General features: G+C 44.9%; 3 protein-coding genes across 3 annotated transcripts; all 3 read left to right on the top strand.

Annotated features, from left to right (window-relative positions):
• The first annotated feature begins 2,652 nt into the window (after positions 1 to 2,652).
• LOC123351898 (interferon-inducible GTPase 5-like) lies at positions 2,653 to 17,544 on the top strand. The gene is made up of 2 exons (XM_044991581.1): positions 2,653 to 2,950; positions 14,605 to 17,544. The coding sequence occupies exon 2, from the start codon at positions 14,609 to 14,611 to the stop codon at positions 15,836 to 15,838; it is 1,230 nt and encodes a 409-aa protein (XP_044847516.1). The 5' UTR covers positions 2,653 to 2,950; positions 14,605 to 14,608; the 3' UTR covers positions 15,839 to 17,544.
• Positions 6,934 to 8,043, top strand: LOC123351925 (interferon-inducible GTPase 5-like). Its single transcript, XM_044991618.1, has one exon. It carries the CDS (start codon positions 6,934 to 6,936, stop codon positions 8,041 to 8,043), a length of 1,110 nt encoding a protein of 369 aa, XP_044847553.1.
• Positions 9,739 to 12,126, top strand: LOC123351896 (interferon-inducible GTPase 5-like). The gene has a single exon (XM_044991580.1). The coding sequence runs from the start codon at positions 9,739 to 9,741 to the stop codon at positions 10,996 to 10,998; it is 1,260 nt and encodes a 419-aa protein (XP_044847515.1). The 3' UTR covers positions 10,999 to 12,126.
• Positions 17,545 to 17,802: the final 258 nt, after the last annotated feature.

The following is a 17,802-nucleotide window of genomic DNA, read 5'->3' on the forward strand; positions in this document are numbered from 1 at the left end:
AGAGGATGGATCTAGAGTGTTCTCAGTGGTACCTGATGACAGAACAAGGAGTAATGGTCTCAAGTTACAGTGTGGGAGGTTTAGGTTGGATATTATTTAGTTGGTCCACTAAACTGGGAGGAGTGGTTGATACGCTGGAGGGTAGGGCTAGGATACAGAGGGACCTAGACAAATTAGAGGATTGGGCTAAAAGAAATATGATGAGGTTCAACAAGGACAAGTGCAGAGTCCTGCACTTAGGACGGCAGAATCCCATGCACTGCTACAGACTAGGGACCGAATGGCTGGGCAGCAGTTCTGCAGAAAAGGACCTAGGGGTTACGGTGGACGAAAAGCTGAATATGAGTCAACAGTGTGCCCTTGTTGCCAAGAAGGCTAATGGCATTTTGGGTTGTATAAGTAGGGGCATTTCCAGCAGATCGAGGGATGTGATCATTCCCCTCTACTCAGCACTGGTGAGGCCTCATTTTGGAGTACTGTGTCCAGTTTTGGGCCCCACACTACAAGAAGGATGTGGATAAATTGGAGAGAGTCTAGCGGAGGACAACAAAAATGATTAGGGGGCTGGAGCACATGACTTATGAGGAGAAACTGAGGGAACTGGGATTGTTTAGTCTGCAGAAGAGAAGAATGAGGGGGGATTTGATAGCTGCTTTCAACTACCTGAAAGGGGGTTCCAAAGAGGATGGATCTAGACTGTTCTCAGTGGTACCAGATGACAGAACAAGGAGTAATGGTCTCAAGTTGCAGAGGGGGAGGTTTAGGTTGGATATTAGGAAAAACTTTTTCACTAGTAGGGTGGTGAAGAACTGGAATGGGTTACCTAGGGAGGTAGTGGAATCTCCTTCCTTAGAGGTTTTTAAGGTCAGGCTTGACAAAGCCCTGGCTGGGATGATTTAGTTGGGTTTGGTCCTGCTTTGAGCAGGGGGTTGGACTAGATACCTCCTGAGGTCCCTTCCAACTCTGAGATTCTATGATTCTATGATTAGGAAAACCTTTTTCACTAGGAGGGTGGTGAAGCACTGGAATGGGTTACCTAGGGAGGTGGTGGGTTCTCCATCCTTAGAGGTTTTTACGGCCCGGCTTGACAAAGCCCTGGCTGGGATGATTTAGTTGGTGTTGGTCCTGCTTTGAGGTCTCTTCCAAGCCTCATATTCTATGTTTCTCTGATTCTCTTCATTTCAGCCCCTGAAGCAAAGTCCAGGAGACTAACAGCTGATTTTGTTCTAGCAGCAAAGATTGGTTCCCCTGACTCACCAGTCACTCCAGCACCAGAAAGGGCGGTGCATCAGCACAGGCTGTGTAAGACACGTCCCCAGTTCGGCTGCCCCATGGTGCTGCCACAGGACAGGGGAACTTGCTATTGGAGAAGTTTGAACAACTAATAGTTTCCTTTAGCTTTACGCCTAAGCAGCTTTCCTGATACCAAAATAAAGGGGAAAGGCTGAAGAGGAGTCAGGATCCTGAGACTGACAGTCCCCGGGGCCATTGAGGAGAGGGCAACGCCCCAGGTCAGTGCGCTAGATAGGGCTGCAGGCCAATGAGGGAGCCAGGAGCCCACGGTCCAATGCTCCGTGTGAGCTGGGGCTACCTGAGCCAGGGCAGAGCTAAGGGGAGAGCAGCAGCCTGAGCTGGGCTGGGGGCGGAGCAGCAGCACTGAGCCAGGAGATCTGGAGTTGGGGAGCTGGGGCAGTGCAGACCAGCCGTGTGGAGGGGTCCAAGCTGCAGCTGAGAGCAGAATGTTCCCCACAACAGCAGGACCATTCTCCACTTACATAACGTTCATGGGAGAGATGAGGCGGCTGAGCGAATATATTTATTGGCAAACAACTTCTGTTGGGGAAAGAGACAAGCTGCTTTCGAGCTGCTGTCGGGTGGCTGCCGGCTAAACAGCTCCACATTCCGTGTCCTCGCCTGTGTTTCCTTGCAAGAGTTAAGGGCTGGAGGAATTTTCTTTGCAGTTTGGTGGCTCAGAGCCAGCCCCACTTCCCGGCTTCCTCCCATTTCTGAGAAAGGGGAAGCTCAGCCTGTTGCTTTCGGTTTCCAGGAGCACAGGATCCAAACCAGCTCCTGAGACTGTCACGAAGCTGTTTGAACGACGCAAGATTCTCCATTGCCTGCACTTGCAAACTCATTCACACCAGTGCAAAGCAGGTGTGCAGCTCTAGTGATCCAGCATAGCAGCACTCTGGTCCCATTGTGCACTGGTGTAAATGACAACACAACATAGGTAATAATTGGAGATATACCAATCTCCTAGAGCTGGAAGGGACCTTGAAAGGTCATTGAGTCCAGCCCCCTGCCTTCACTAGCAGGACCAATTTTTGCACCAGATCCCTAAGTGGCCTCCTCAAGGAGTGAACTCACAACCCTGGGTTTAGCAGGCCAATGCTCAAACCACTGAGCTATCCCCCTGCCCTATGGTGGAGATCAGCCCAGTGCCTGATCTCAGCATATCTCCCAAAGTGGGGAGACAGCTCAGAAGGGGAACAATTTCCCATGTGTCTCTTGGTGCACCGGGCAGGGGTTGGGGGCAGGGAGTTCGGGGTTCCAGGTATATGTTCTCCTTAGCAGAGGGCTCAGGAAGGGGTTACCAGGCTGCCCTGGGGAGAAGAGAAGAGGACCTGCAATGGCTGAGGAAGGAATGATTCACTCTGCAGCTGTGCAGAGATAATGGGTTAATCTAGGCTCTGTTCCCAGAATGGGAGGGACGAATCCTGTTCCACCCCAGGCTACAAGAAACCTGACCCGCGCCTCACTAAAACTGAAAACTCTTTAATCGTTAGAGAAAAGCCAGTCCCTTCTCTTCATTTCAGCCCCTAAAGAAAAGTCCTGGAGAGTTCCCCCCTCTCCCCGCAGATGATTTTGTTCCAGCAGCAGAAATTGGTTCCCCGACCCACCGGGGGCTCCAGGACCAGGAAGGACAGTGCATCAGCACAGGCTGCGTAAGGTACGTCCCCATATCGGCTGCCTCATGATAGCTTTAGGCACAGGCAGCTTTGGGGGCCCCCGCTGCATTCCCGTGGGGACCAGCCACCCCCACACATGGGTGGCTTTGTTTGTGCTTCCCCTGCCTGGGGAGTAAGGGGCGGTGAGGGAGGGGTTGTGGCCCATTGTCTGATTTGATGGTGTGACAGAGTGGGGAGTATTGACCTGGCAATGTTTTTTTTTGTTGTTTTTTTTTTCCTAACACTTTTATTTGCATTTGAGGTTGTCTGGTGCACTTGCTATTTAAAAAAGCGCAGAAGCAATTGTGGGAGGAGTCTCTGTAGCATGTTTTACAGTGAGTGCAAAGCTGAAAGATGACTAGTAAGCAACTAGTAAGCAACAGCTTTTCTGACTATATATTCTGGCAATGTTGCGTGGGAGTTTTACTGGGACTCTCTACATTGGTGCTGGATGGTGGTGGGATATCAGGGTGTGACTTCACTTGCAGGATGATACGTGAGCACATAACCTGAGCCCAGGAGGGCGTTGGGGCCAGGTGACACCTTCTGCCCGGGAAACTGGACCAAGGCTGGAGGAGGAGCCAGGGGGTCTGGCTGGGTGAGACAGCTGGAGGGGGTTTCAGTTTGGAGCTGGCTGGGGAAATGGAGTAATAGGGATTAATGCCCCCACCCCCCCGTTGCTGCTTGGTGTAATTTGTAGGCCTTAACCCCTTGCCCTACTAGGCCCAAAAAGTGTAGCTAAAATAATTGCCATATATAAGCAATAGATTTAATACTTCTGCAAAATATGTTTGTCTGTATCAAGGGCACCAGAAAGTAAAAGCAGAAAAGAGGAACCAAGAGGCCCTGGGATGCCCAGCTGATAATATGCAGAGTCTAGCAAAAGCTTTTGCAGAAGTAACCGCAAGCAGGGGTCCAAAAATAGGCAGACCATCAACAAAACTGCCAAAGAACAATAACAGGAAAAACCCCCCCAAAAAATTAAGCTAGCTTGCTTAATTTGCAGTTAATAATCCCAAATAAGGGAATTTTAGTAAATGATGCTTTGTGGTTTTAGCCTTTATAAGCTTGGTAAAATTTGTTGGGGGGGGGCAGCCACCTCTTGCATGGGGTTACGCCGTCCCTCCCTGCATGCATGCTTGTATAACAATAAAGGTGCCTCAGGCTGTCTAATCTAAAATCAACTGTGTGGTCACTTTTCCAGCACTGGGGGCTGGGCTCCCTGCCTCCACAAGATGGACCGGACTGAGGGGTCCTGGTTTCTGAACCTACAAGCTCTGTTTTGGGGCTGTGTTCCTGTCGTCTAATAAACCTTCTGTTTTACTGGCTGACTGAGAGTCTTGGTGAAGCGGAGGAAGTGGGGGGTGCAGGGCCCTGACTCCCCCACAGTCTGTAACATATATAAGCTTTTCAGGGGAACCCTTTTGTTGAATAGTCTGAGCGAGCCAACACATGGGTGTGGCCGGCAGAGGGATACAATTGATGGGAAGCGGGGATTTCCCTACTGTCTCTGATTTTTTTTTTGTTTTTTTACATTTTGTCACCTGGGAAAATGTGACAAACATAAGAAAATGATGCTTAAATTTATGCTACAGACAAGGTGGGTGAGGTAACATCTTTCACTGGACCAACTTCTGCTGGTGAAAGAAACAAACTTTTAAGCTCCTCAGAGCTCTTTCTTCAAGTCTGGGAAAGATGCTCCGTGCCACAGCTAGATGCAAGGTGGAGCACATGTTGGTTGTGAGACCATTCCAGGCGAAGTGGCCATTTAACACGTCTTTAGGCATAGGACAAAAAAGGAGGGTTAATGGGTTCCGGATTAGAACATAAGACCAATAGCCCATCTAGCCCAGTATCCTGTCTTCTGAGCGTGTTTGGTGCCAGGTGTTTCAGGGAGAATGAATAAAACAGGGCAATTATCAAGTGACCCATCCCCTGTCGTTCAGTCCAAGCTTCTGGCAGTCAGAGCTTCTACCCTCATGATTCACTATCACTCCAAGCCATCCCTTGTCTCCCATTCTTCTGCCCCCGACCTCCCAAGCCCACACAAGGGATCCCCACCCTCATCCTCTGCTTGCATCTGTGTGGTATATGAATATTACACTTGTTGTGAAAAGAAGGAAAGACAGGACCAAGTATGCAACCTTCCCCCACTTGACCCCTGAATATCACCCATTGAGCGCCACAGCGCTTGGCATGTGTGTTGGTCCCATTTTCACCAGCAATGGGGATTGAACTGCCCAGTGGGTTACACATACAATTAGCAAATATTGTAATGGCACTTGATTGTCTGATTGCCTTTGATTATTGATAGTAATTGAAATCATGATGTGCCAGATATAGAAATCAAAGGATAGATCATATTTCTGTTCACCGTTATTTTATTAAAGGATTTGGTGACTTTTTCTAAAATGTCCAATGGAGAATTGAGGGACTCACAAGTTTCATGGCTGGCTTGGAAGGGAATGAGGACTCCAGTAGGGTGTGCTACTGCCCAAAGAAGTCTTCTCATTGGCTCAGAAAAGGGGGTGGAGCTACAGCAGGACTTCCTGTTTTGTCAAATAGGCCTGAAATTGGCCAGTGAAGCTCCACAAGAGGGCAGTACTGGTGAGGGTCAAGGGTGTTGCAATGATCCAGGGGTAACTTGCACCAAGTTCTATCCATAACATACACCTGAGCTCTCCCTGTCAGAAATGTACATCTGTCCTTCCCTGGTGCACACATCGCCCTCCTGAATGTAGCACATTCTAGAGGTGAAGAGATCAGAGATGCACTTTGCAAATTCTGTGCCACTGGAGGAGAATCTAGTCCTGGTTCTGTAGGTTACAAAAATGAGCTGATGATTTTATGTCCCCTGTAAAAAAAAAACCAAAACAAAACAAACCACTAGATCAGGTGGAAAATTTCCCAGTAGAACAGTTTTCCATTGGGTAATGCTGATTGGACAAAATCAAAACTTTGTGGAGCTATATCAACTTAGTTGAAATGTCCAACAAAAAAGGATCAAAACATTTTGTTTTGAGAAGGTCAAAGCCCTTCATTTCAATGTTATTTAAATTTGTATACATTATATTAAGTATTTTAAAGTTATGAGTTTAACTACCGCCCTTCAAAGGTAACGGTAAGAGATAATTAAGCACATGTTGCCTCCCAGAACAAAGGGCTGAGTCAGCTCAGGAATTTATGAACTGGGTGGAGGGCTCAGTATTGTTTTGGCTAAGGGCTGGTCTATACTACAAAGTTAGGTCGACCTAGCTATGATGCTCAAGGGTGTGAAAAATTCACTGCCCTGAGAGACATAGTTAAACAAACGTACGCCCAGCTGTAGACTCTGCTAAGTCAATGGACAAATTCTTCCATTAACTGAGCTCCCCGCTTTCGGAAAGGTGGATTTACTACAGTGATTGATGGACCCCTTCTGTAGCCGAAGCTGTGCCACTGTAGCATTTCTATTGTAGGCGTACTCTGAGAGCATGTACGCATGTGAGGGAGAGCAGCATGAGACACAGAGAGACAGCCAGAGCCTGGAAGTGTCATGGGGTCAAGCCTAGAGAAAGTTTTTTGAACCAAGAGTGCTGGATGAAAGGAATTTGGACTTGTGAGCAAGGATGCTATCAATTTCTCCTCCTAGTGGAAACAACACCCAGGGCCCTAAACTTTAACTAGATAGGTCAAAAGGGGTATCTAAAATTATTAATGAATAAGTATATCGTATATTATATTTATATTACAATTAATAGTGGAAATTAAGCACTTTATCAAAATAAGGTCATTTCAATAAAGCCCTGTGGATATTTTCACAACTAATTGTTCTGGAATTTTTGTTACATGGGAAATTTCAAATTTTGAACTTTTTGTTCTGAGCTGGGACAAATAGAAATTTTGAAATGTCGGAATTTCCTGTCGAATGTAAATTCTGAGTTTTGACCAACTCTAGCGAATGCTGACTGAAATTTTCCTTTTTCCTCTTCCTTCTCTGGGCCAGATGACATCTTTCAAATCTTTCATGGAGTCCATGGAGTCTCTCTCTGCACTCATGAAGGATGTGGATATAGAGTTAGACCCAAAGGCATTGTTCAATGCAGTTATACAAGTATATGAGAAATTCATGGATCTCTTCAAAGATGGAAGCCCTGAGGTAGCCGCTTTGAAAGCTCAGGAGGCACTGGAGTCATTCGAAAATACGGTGCTCAACATTGCTGTTACAGGAGAGACGGGTGCTGGGAAATCATCCTTCATCAATGCCATCCGGGGACTGGAGACTGAGGACAAAAGGGCTGCCCCAACGGGTGTGACAGAAATGACAACAGAGCCAACTGCTTATCCGCATCCTACCTACCCTAACGTGACACTGTGGGATTTACCGGGGATCGGGGCAATGAATTTTCGGCCACAAAGGTACCTCCATCAGGTGAAATTCAGTCGCTATGACTTCTTTATTATCGTCGCTTCAGAGCGGTTCCGTTCCAGCCACGCCGACCTGGCCCGGGAGATCCAAAGAATGGAGAAGAAGTTCTATTTTGTGCGCTGCAAAGTGGATGATGATTTGGCCAATGAAAGAAGGGCTCATCCCAAAATGTACAGTCAGGACAGTGTCTTGCAGAAGATCAGGGAGAATGCTGAGAAACATCTGAGACACCAAGGGGTGTCCAACCCACAGGTCTTTCTTCTCTCCAACTGGGAGTTTGACCAGTATGATTTTCACCGACTGGAGGATACGCTGGAGAAGGACCTCCCCAGTCTACAGAGACTTGTGTTTCTGCTCAGTCTGCCCAACCTCTCCCCTGAAATCATAGAGAAGAAGAAAGCCGCTCTGAAGCAGCATTTATGGAAAATTTCCCTGGTGTCAGCTTGTATCAATGCTGTTCCCATTGAGAGAGTCTCTTTTGCGTGTGACATTGGAATCCTGCTGGTCTCCATGATCACCTTCTACAAGCGATTTGGTCTTGATGATGACTCCCTAGCTAAGCTGGCCAGGCAGGCTGCAAAGCCTGTCACAGAGCTCAAGGCTGTTATCCTATCACCGCAGGAGAATTGTATGATGTATCTCACTCTAACTGAATTACTTGTGTATGCAAAGGAAGTAGAATGTTAACTTCAAAGCAAGGGTCAGTGTGTTCAACAATGGAAATTCACAACTCAGTCTGCAGCTGCTACTCATCAAAACTCACATGGGTGAAGACATCGTTCAAATTTTCTTCTGGGAGCAGGATCTATAAATATTGGTTTGAGGGAATGATCCTGCATCTCTGGACTGTTTGGACACTCACAGGGGAACACTCCAGCTGCAAGATAGAGATCCCCAAAATCATTTTGGGTAATCCAGAGAGACTTATGCAAAGCTAGTAGATTCCTATATCTCTGCTGTCATTTTGGATTTACAATCTTAGACTTATCTGTTAATGGGATCTACCTGCTTTAACCTCTCAATAATGTTCATGTCTTTTACTTGCACCAAGTTCTATCCATAACATACACCTGAGCTCTCCCTGTCAGAAATGTACATCTGTCCTTCCCTGGTGCACACATCGCCCTCCTGAATGTAGCACATTCTAGAGGTGAAGAGATCAGAGATGCACTTTGCAAATTCTGTGCCACTGGAGGAGAATCTAGTCCTGGTTCTGTAGGTTACAAAAATGAGCTGATGATTTTATGTCCCCTGTAAAAAAAAAACCAAAACAAAACAAACCACTAGATCAGGTGGAAAATTTCCCAGTAGAACAGTTTTCCATTGGGTAATGCTGATTGGACAAAATCAAAACTTTGTGGAGCTATATCAACTTAGTTGAAATGTCCAACAAAAAAGGATCAAAACATTTTGTTTTGAGAAGGTCAAAGCCCTTCATTTCAATGTTATTTAAATTTGTATACATTATATTAAGTATTTTAAAGTTATGAGTTTAACTACCGCCCTTCAAAGGTAACGGTAAGAGATAATTAAGCACATGTTGCCTCCCAGAACAAAGGGCTGAGTCAGCTCAGGAATTTATGAACTGGGTGGAGGGCTCAGTATTGTTTTGGCTAAGGGCTGGTCTATACTACAAAGTTAGGTCGACCTAGCTATGATGCTCAAGGGTGTGAAAAATTCACTGCCCTGAGAGACATAGTTAAACAAACGTACGCCCAGCTGTAGACTCTGCTAAGTCAATGGACAAATTCTTCCATTAACTGAGCTCCCCGCTTTCGGAAAGGTGGATTTACTACAGTGATTGATGGACCCCTTCTGTAGCCGAAGCTGTGCCACTGTAGCATTTCTATTGTAGGCGTACTCTGAGAGCATGTACGCATGTGAGGGAGAGCAGCATGAGACACAGAGAGACAGCCAGAGCCTGGAAGTGTCATGGGGTCAAGCCTAGAGAAAGTTTTTTGAACCAAGAGTGCTGGATGAAAGGAATTTGGACTTGTGAGCAAGGATGCTATCAATTTCTCCTCCTAGTGGAAACAACACCCAGGGCCCTAAACTTTAACTAGATAGGTCAAAAGGGGTATCTAAAATTATTAATGAATAAGTATATCGTATATTATATTTATATTACAATTAATAGTGGAAATTAAGCACTTTATCAAAATAAGGTCATTTCAATAAAGCCCTGTGGATATTTTCACAACTAATTGTTCTGGAATTTTTGTTACATGGGAAATTTCAAATTTTGAACTTTTTATTCTGAGCTGGGACAAATAGAAATTTTGAAATGTCGGAATTTCCTGTCGAATGTAAATTCTGAGTTTTGACCAACTCTAGCGAATGCTGAATGAAATTTTCTTTTTTCCTCTTCCTTCTCTGGGCCAGATGACATCTTTCAAATCTTTCATGGAGTCCATGGAGTCTCTCTCTGCACTCATGAAGGATGTGGATATAGAGTTAGACCCAAAGGCGTTGTTCAATGCAGTTATACAAGTATATGAGAAATTCATGGATCTCTTCAAAGATGGAAGCCCTGAGGTAGCCGCTTTGAAAGCTCAGGAGGCACTGGAGTCATTCGAAAATACGGTGCTCAACATTGCTGTTACAGGAGAGACGGGTGCTGGGAAATCATCCTTCATCAATGCCATCCGGGGACTGGAGACTGAGGACAAAAGGGCTGCCCCAACGGGTGTGACAGAAATGACAACAGAGCCAACTGCTTATCCGCATCCTACCTACCCTAACGTGACACTGTGGGATTTACCGGGGATCGGGGCAATGAATTTTCGGCCACAAAGGTACCTCCATCAGGTGAAATTCAGTCGCTATGACTTCTTTATTATCGTCGCTTCAGAGCGGTTCCGTTCCAGCCACGCCGACCTGGCCCGGGAGATCCAAAGAATGGAGAAGAAGTTCTATTTTGTGCGCTGCAAAGTGGATGATGATTTGGCCAATGAAAGAAGGGCTCATCCCAAAATGTACAGTCAGGACAGTGTCTTGCAGAAGATCAGGGAGAATGCTGAGAAACATCTGAGACACCAAGGGGTGTCCAACCCACAGGTCTTTCTTCTCTCCAACTGGGAGTTCGACCAATATGATTTTCACCAACTGGAGGATACGCTGGAGAAGGACTTGCCCAGTCTACAGAGACTCGTGTTTCTGCTCAGTCTGCCCAACCTCTCCCCTGAAATCATAGAGAAGAAGAAAGCCGCCCTGAAGAAGCATTTATGGAAAATTTCCCTGGTGTCAGCTTGTATCAATGCTGTTCCCATTGAGAGAGTCTCTCTTGCGTGTGACACTGGAATCCTGGTGGTCTCCATGATCACCTTCTACAAGCGATTTGGCCTTGATGATGACTCCCTAGCTAAGCTGGCCAGGCAGGCTGCAAAGCCTGTCACAGAGCTCAAGGCTGTTATCCTATCACCGCAGGTGGAAGAACTCACCAGGGACTTTTTAATGAAGAAATGTGTCAATGTTGGGTGCGGCATTACCAGGTCAGTTGAATGTCGCTTTAAGCTGGGACCAGTGATTAGCACTGTAGTTGCAGTAGGGTTGGCTTTCATTACCACATATTCCATACTGTCAAGCTTCCTGGATAAAGTTGCCGAAGATGCAAAGAGAATTCGCAAGAAAGCCCTGGAATAAGAAGGGACAACTTCAAGATAACCCCAACATAATCCACAGACCTGTCACTGTAGGGAAGGCAGATAACCTGAGGGTGTCTATTGTATAGATAAAGAGACAGAAGGTGGGATTTTGCTTTTTTGTGTGTTTTATATGGTTAACAAAGAGGAAAATCCTGACTCTGCTTTCTGGAGGGCTATGTTGGGCTTCATATTTGATCCAAAATTATTGTTGTATACTGGAAAGTCAACAAAATTGAAGTGAAACTGCTAGCTCTGACAACATGTGAGACTTAACGGAAAGAGAGCCCAAACGAAGCAGACCCTGGACGAAATCTGTGGAATGGTTTGGCTTCTTATGGTATTGGTTGGCCTGTTCTCCTCATTCTCCCAGCTGGGAGCTCAGTTAAGGCTACATGTGAGTTGCTGAACTGCTTGAGCAAGAGGACATGACTAACTCTGCCGTCACTCTTATGGAGACATGACCCAAGAAAAGTCAGAAACATCTTGCTACCAGACGTCTATCACTGATTCCATGGGAGACGGATGGGCTTGTTGTTAAGATGCTGGACTGGCAATCAGGAGATTTGAGTGCTAATTCTTTCTGTGCTACAGAGTCTCAGGCCAGGTCTACACTGAAAGTTAGGTTGATCCAGCTACATCGCTAGGCGGTGTGAAAAATGCAGACCCCGGAGTAATGTAGTTAAGCTGACAGAAGTCCTGGTATAGACAGCATTAGGTTGACGGAAGGATTCTTGTCTCGACAGCTGTGCTACGGTAGCAATGTAAGTGTAGACATAGCCTAAATGTGACCTTGGGCAGGTCACTTAATTTCTCTGTGCCTCAGTTTACCCATTGCAAAATGTGGAGAAGAATCCTTCCTTCATGTTGTTTATTTAGCCTGTAAACTGTTAGAGACAGAGACTGTCTCTTGCTAATTTTGTACAGTACCCCACACACGGGGGCCCATGATCTTGGCTGGGGCCTCTATGAGCTTCTGTAATAAAGATGATGATAATTACATTAAAAAAACCCTTCATTAAATCTTCCTTGCCTCACAGGGCTGAGGATCAATCCATTAAAGACCCACAATAAAGGAAACAAAATTCATGCAGGAAATTTAAAATTCGGAAAGATTCTTTTTGTCAATGCAAACAGATCTTTCTAGACACTTTCTTGACTCTTTATTTACGATGTTAATAATTTTCAACAATGCAATTGTGAGGCCACCAAATTTGTGTGGCACATCGGAGCTTCTGGACTAGAATGAGTGTCCTCCCTCCTCAGAGATGTCAGTGTGAATTTGGAGTCACTGGGTGCGGTAGTTCCCGGTTTTCACTCAAGTAACTGAGTTCAAAATATGGCATTTAGGCCTTCATTTTAAGACATGGACACTGCCTGACCTTGAATGCCTTAATTTTTGGGTACTTAGCTTGAGAGTTCTTCAAGGAACTTGATTTTCAGAGGCTATGAGTCATTCATCACTTCTGAAAAACAGGCACTAAAAACAAGGCAGTCAAGATCAGAGGCCCACTAGAATATTTATGCCTTAAGGGCCAGTTTTTCAAAAGATTCAGATCCCACTGAGAACAGTGGAGAGGCCCTGTTAAGAGTGGAACTGGTCAAAAATGGAAATTGTCTCATGGGAAATTCCAATATTTCAGCCTTTGCTGTCGTGCTGAATCAGGATGAAGGGTTGAAATACTGGAGAGCTTTGCAGAATGGAAACATTCATCTAGGAAATGTCAAAACATTTTGGAGAAATTCAACAGTAATCTGCATCCTCCTGAGCTGCATAGTGCATCATGGGAGTCCCATGACTGTGGTGCATCATGGGAAAGGTAGTCTGGCCGGGGAGCTTAGCCAATAAGGGAAAATGGGGAGAATGAAGAAACTGAACTACAGCTCTCAGCCATGACCGCTCAAAGGCGGAGATGCAAAATTTAATAGTGAAACATTTCATTGAGATTTTTCCCAACAATTTTTTTTATATCAACATTTTTCTGTGAAAAAGAAATGCTTTGCTGGAAATTTTCTCACCACCTCTAACTGCAAACTGTTCCATAGTGGTACTTTGTGAAAATCTGGCCTCTAATATGAAAGGGGGGAAATGTTGGTGATTAAAATTGGGATAACTCAAACCAGCCTGTGAAAAACACGCACAGAAAAATCTTTTCCAAGCTCTTAGAGAATCGGCTGATGAGATATTCATTTTCTTGCTTCAGAAATATATAATATCAAAACAGTAAAAAAAAACCCATTTATTTCTTCACAAGCTACTTTCTTCACCACAGAGTTCTGAGGCATGACTTGTTCTCACTTCTTTTCCTCCCCTGCTCCCCTATCCTGAGTGCTGATTGTAACACTGACAACAGAACAATAGACCAATTCAGTTGTGTGTGAAATCAACAAAGTGTGAAATGTTTAAGTATGTTAACAATTCACTTGTGTTAGTTTAGTTCAAAGGGAATGTTAATGTCTTATCTAGAACCCCATTGATTGCTATCACATTACACTATGTACGACCCTGTAATTAAATAACCCCAGATCAAAGTGTGTGTATAGTCAGGTATTAGAACTTCATGAATACTAATGAACGATACTTGCATTGTTTTTACTTCTCTATCCCTGTTATAATGTAATGGCAGGCAATTGTATGATGTATCTCACTCTAACTGAATTACTTGTGTATGCAAAGGAAGTAGAATGTTAACTTCAAAGCAAGGGTCAGTGTGTTCAACAATGGAAATTCACAACTCAGTCTGCAGCTGCTACTCATCAAAACTCACATGGGTGAAGACATCGTTCAAATTTTCTTCTGGGAGCAGGATCTATAAATATTGGTTTGAGGGAATGATCCTGCATCTCTGGACTGTTTGGACACTCACAGGGGAACACTCCAGCTGCAAGATAGAGATCCCCAAAATCATTTTGGGTAATCCAGAGAGACTTATGCAAAGCTAGTAGATTCCTATATCTCTGCTGTCATTTTGGATTTACAATCTTAGACTTATCTGTTAATGGGATCTACCTGCTTTAACCTCTCAATAATGTTCATGTCTTTTCTTAGCTAATAAACTTTTAGTTTACTAGAGAAATTGGCTGCCAATGTTGTCTTTGGTGTGAGATTGAGAGTATCCATGGACCTGGGGTAAGTGACTGACCCTTTGGGGTTGGGAGTAACCTAATGTGATGTGAGATTTGAGTTAAAGGACCATTACCAAAAAGTCTAGTTTGACTGGGTGGTAAAATTGGCTGGGGAGTCTCAGGGGACTGTCTGTGGCTCCATGGTACAACTGATATAGTGATCCAGAAGTTCACATTTTTTACAGGCTTGGTGAAATCTAATGATAGAATATAGGACCAGTTTGGGTGTGTCTGCCCTGTTCTCTGACAGTCTGACCTGAGATTGGCACTCTCAGTGGTGAGTCACTTCAGACAGTGTGACAATGATAATCAAATATTACTCTTGATACATTTTCTCTCTATTGGCATTACAGTAGCCTTATGAAGAGGCAGGAACAATCTGGACTCATGAAGTTCTTTGTAATGCCAATTTCTGTCTTCCCCAGCTTACCTTCCCCTTTTCTATCTGCACTGACTGGCATCCTTCTCTTTTTTTCCCCAGAAAGATGGCGTTACCAAGAGGTGCTTTGGATGGTAGATTTCAGGATACGGATTTTAATCTCTCCAATATGCCCGAAGAGGATATTGAAGAGCTAAAGGCTGCAGTTGAAAGAGGGAATCTTTCAGAAATGGTTTCTAAAGCGCAGGAATCCCTAGAGCACTTGAAAAACATGAAACTCAACATCGCCATCACAGGGGAGTCAGGATCTGGGAAATCGTCCTTCATCAACGCCATGCTGGGTCTGGATGATGAGAATGAAGATGCAGCCAATGTTGATGTGATAGAAACAACAATGGAACCAACTCCTTATCCTCATCCCAAAGACCGAAATGTTACCATGTGGGACCTGCCGGGAATTGGGACACCAAGTTTCCGGCCTGACAGCTACCTCCAGCAAGTCAATTTTGCCTACTATGATTTCTTTATTATCATCGCTTCTGAGCGGTTCAAATCCACCCATGCTGACCTGGCCCAGGAGATCCAAAGGATGGGGAAGAAATTTTACTTTGTGCGTTGCAAGGTGGATGTAGACTTGCAAAATGAAAAAAGAAAGAAAAACCTGAGTGAGGAGACCACCCTGAAGAAAATCAGAAACGATTGCATGACAAAGTTGCAAGGAGCAGGGGTGACCTCACCGCAGGTTTTCCTTGTCTCCAAATGGGAGTTTGGCAAGTACGATTCTCCCCGACTGCAGGAAACTCTGGCAGATGAGCTTGATTCTCACAAGAGGCATGTTTTCCTTCTTTCCCTGACCAGTATTTCCAGACCCATCCTGGAAAGGAAGAAGAAAGCCCTGCAGGATCAGATCTGGAAGCACGCTCTGGTGTTCTGCATCATTTCTGCACATCCTGTTCCAGGTCTCTCTTTTGCTTGTAATGTTTTTCTATTGAGGCACTGCATGGCAAATTACCGCAAGACCTTTGGCTTGGATCATGACTCCCTGGTTAACCTTTCCAAGATGGTTGGGAAACCCATCGCAGACTTGAAGGCCGTGATAAAGTCTCCGCTAGAAGAAGAAATACCAAACCATTTTATTGTGCATCTTCTGGGCAAGGCTGAAGATCATTACATGAAGTTAACTGAGCGTGTCTTCTCTGAGATATTTCTGTCCGGTATCCCTTCAATGTTACCTTTTCCAATCATAAGTGCCACGCTGAAGCGCTTTCTAAATGATGTTGCTGAAGATGCCCAAAGGGTCCTGACCAAAGCTTTGGAGGCAGAAGAGAAAAATTAAATGTAACTGCATCAAAAGTTCAGCACTGCCCAAGCAAAGAGGTCAGATGCCAAAGGCCCCCATTCACTGGAGAGAAGGCAGCATCTCAAACCTGATACCACAATGGAAAAAGTATTGGATATGAGGCACATACAATGTGTGTGAATTCTTTGACTACAACACTCATGCTTCCTGTTCAAGCAGCAGGAACATAGGAATACATACAGGACGTGACTGTCAGTCATACAGGACCATTGGGTCCATCTGTTCCAGTATCCTGTATAAGCAAGGATGCAAGTTGAGTGTCACTAGAACACAAACATACCAGGAGGGGGGTTTCTGCTTTCTTACCCTGTGCTCTGTTTTCTATTATTTGCGGCTTCTCCTCTTGATTAGCAAGGGGAGCAGCAGGTGATCCCAAACATGGGTGGGATTCTGAACCTGAGGAATGTTACTAATCTCAGACAGTTCCCCACGAGTGGCGGTGTATGAAATGCCGAACTGGACAGACGGTGCATGGCAAGAGATAGGGGATGATGGTGGAGGTGAACTGGCATCTGGGGGCAGGATGGACAGATCAATAACATGGAGTGATCATCTGTAGTGCCTGTGGTGTATTAAGGACTCAGTTGGAATTGTAAGCTATCACTTTAAGAGAGGGTGGAAGGTACTGCTGTCCTGCTTGCAGCTAAGGTTCTCTGTATTAAAGTGTGAGAGCACAGTCAGTTTGCAGACAGGCAGTTTAAAGCAAGGTCGGATGAGCTGTGCCTGCTTGTTTAAGGCAGCAGCCTGATTTTCAGTCTGTTTCCGGGTTCCTGTGTGTTCTGAAATTGAAGAAACAAAGTTACGAGGGTTCTCTTCATCTAACTCCTCTCTGTATGTGCTATGAACACACCAGAGCCCAGTGCTTGAGATGTTTGCTTGGTGCACAGAGGACACTGAGGGCTAACTTCCTGTTTTCTAGCTCAGGTTCAATGCCAGCTCATGTTCCCATCACTGAAATCAGGACTGTTAGGGTATGCCTGTGACAGTCTGTATCTTTATCTTCTCCATTTTTACAAAACTATGATACATTTAGTGCAAAGTCTGCCTTGCAAGGTGTCATTTGAAAACTCATAATCTGCAGAGTATTATTGTCCTGGTGAAATATGTGTGGCAACATTGTATGTGAAATGATAAGATTCTACCCTATGATAATACTTATTTCACGTTTAGAAAAGGAGGCACAAACCAGTTCTTCAGAGACAAAGACAAACTGATGCCTCAACCAGGTGTCAACTAAACCAAATAAACTATCTCCTGGCTAAGCAGCCATTCTTTGGAAGGAAGGAGAGAGCGATTGAAATCTACATGTGAGAAAGGACTCAGACATTCGGGATCCCAGAGCCCAGCTGGAAATGACTCTTGAACAAGAGAGAGGGTTATAAAGGGATAAAGCAATGGCCCCAAGTTACCTCTCTCCCCTCACCTCTACTCACGGCATCAGCAATGTATGAAAGACAAAGGAAACATATTTGAACTGGGGGAGAGGCCCTACCTGAGGGAACTCAGCCAGCCTGCTGTATGCACATGGTGAGAGAGACCTTTGTGCTTTGAATTCATTTAGCTCATTAAGTTTGGTATTAGTCTGTTTTACCTTTTATTTCTTTGTAACCAGTTCTGACTTTTATACCCCCATTACTTGTAGTCACTTAAAATCTTTCGTTCTGTAGTTAATAAACTTGTTGTGCTGTTTTATCTACACCAGTGTGTTTGGACTGACGTGTTTGGGAACCTTCACTTGAGCTAACAAGCTGTGTGCATATCATTTCCTGTTATTGAAATGACAGACTTTCTATGAGCTTGTGTTGTCCAGGAAGATGCTGGGCAGTACAAGATGCACATTACTGGGGTAAAGCCAGGGCGGGAGTTTGCTGGTGTCGCCCTGTAATATAAGCCATGAGTGGCTGGCTTTAGCACTCAGACAGCATAGCTGGGAGTAATTT

The sequence above is a fragment of the Mauremys mutica genome, chromosome 17 (genome assembly GCF_020497125.1).
Source record: "Mauremys mutica isolate MM-2020 ecotype Southern chromosome 17, ASM2049712v1, whole genome shotgun sequence".
Lineage (NCBI taxonomy): Eukaryota > Metazoa > Chordata > Testudines > Geoemydidae > Mauremys > Mauremys mutica.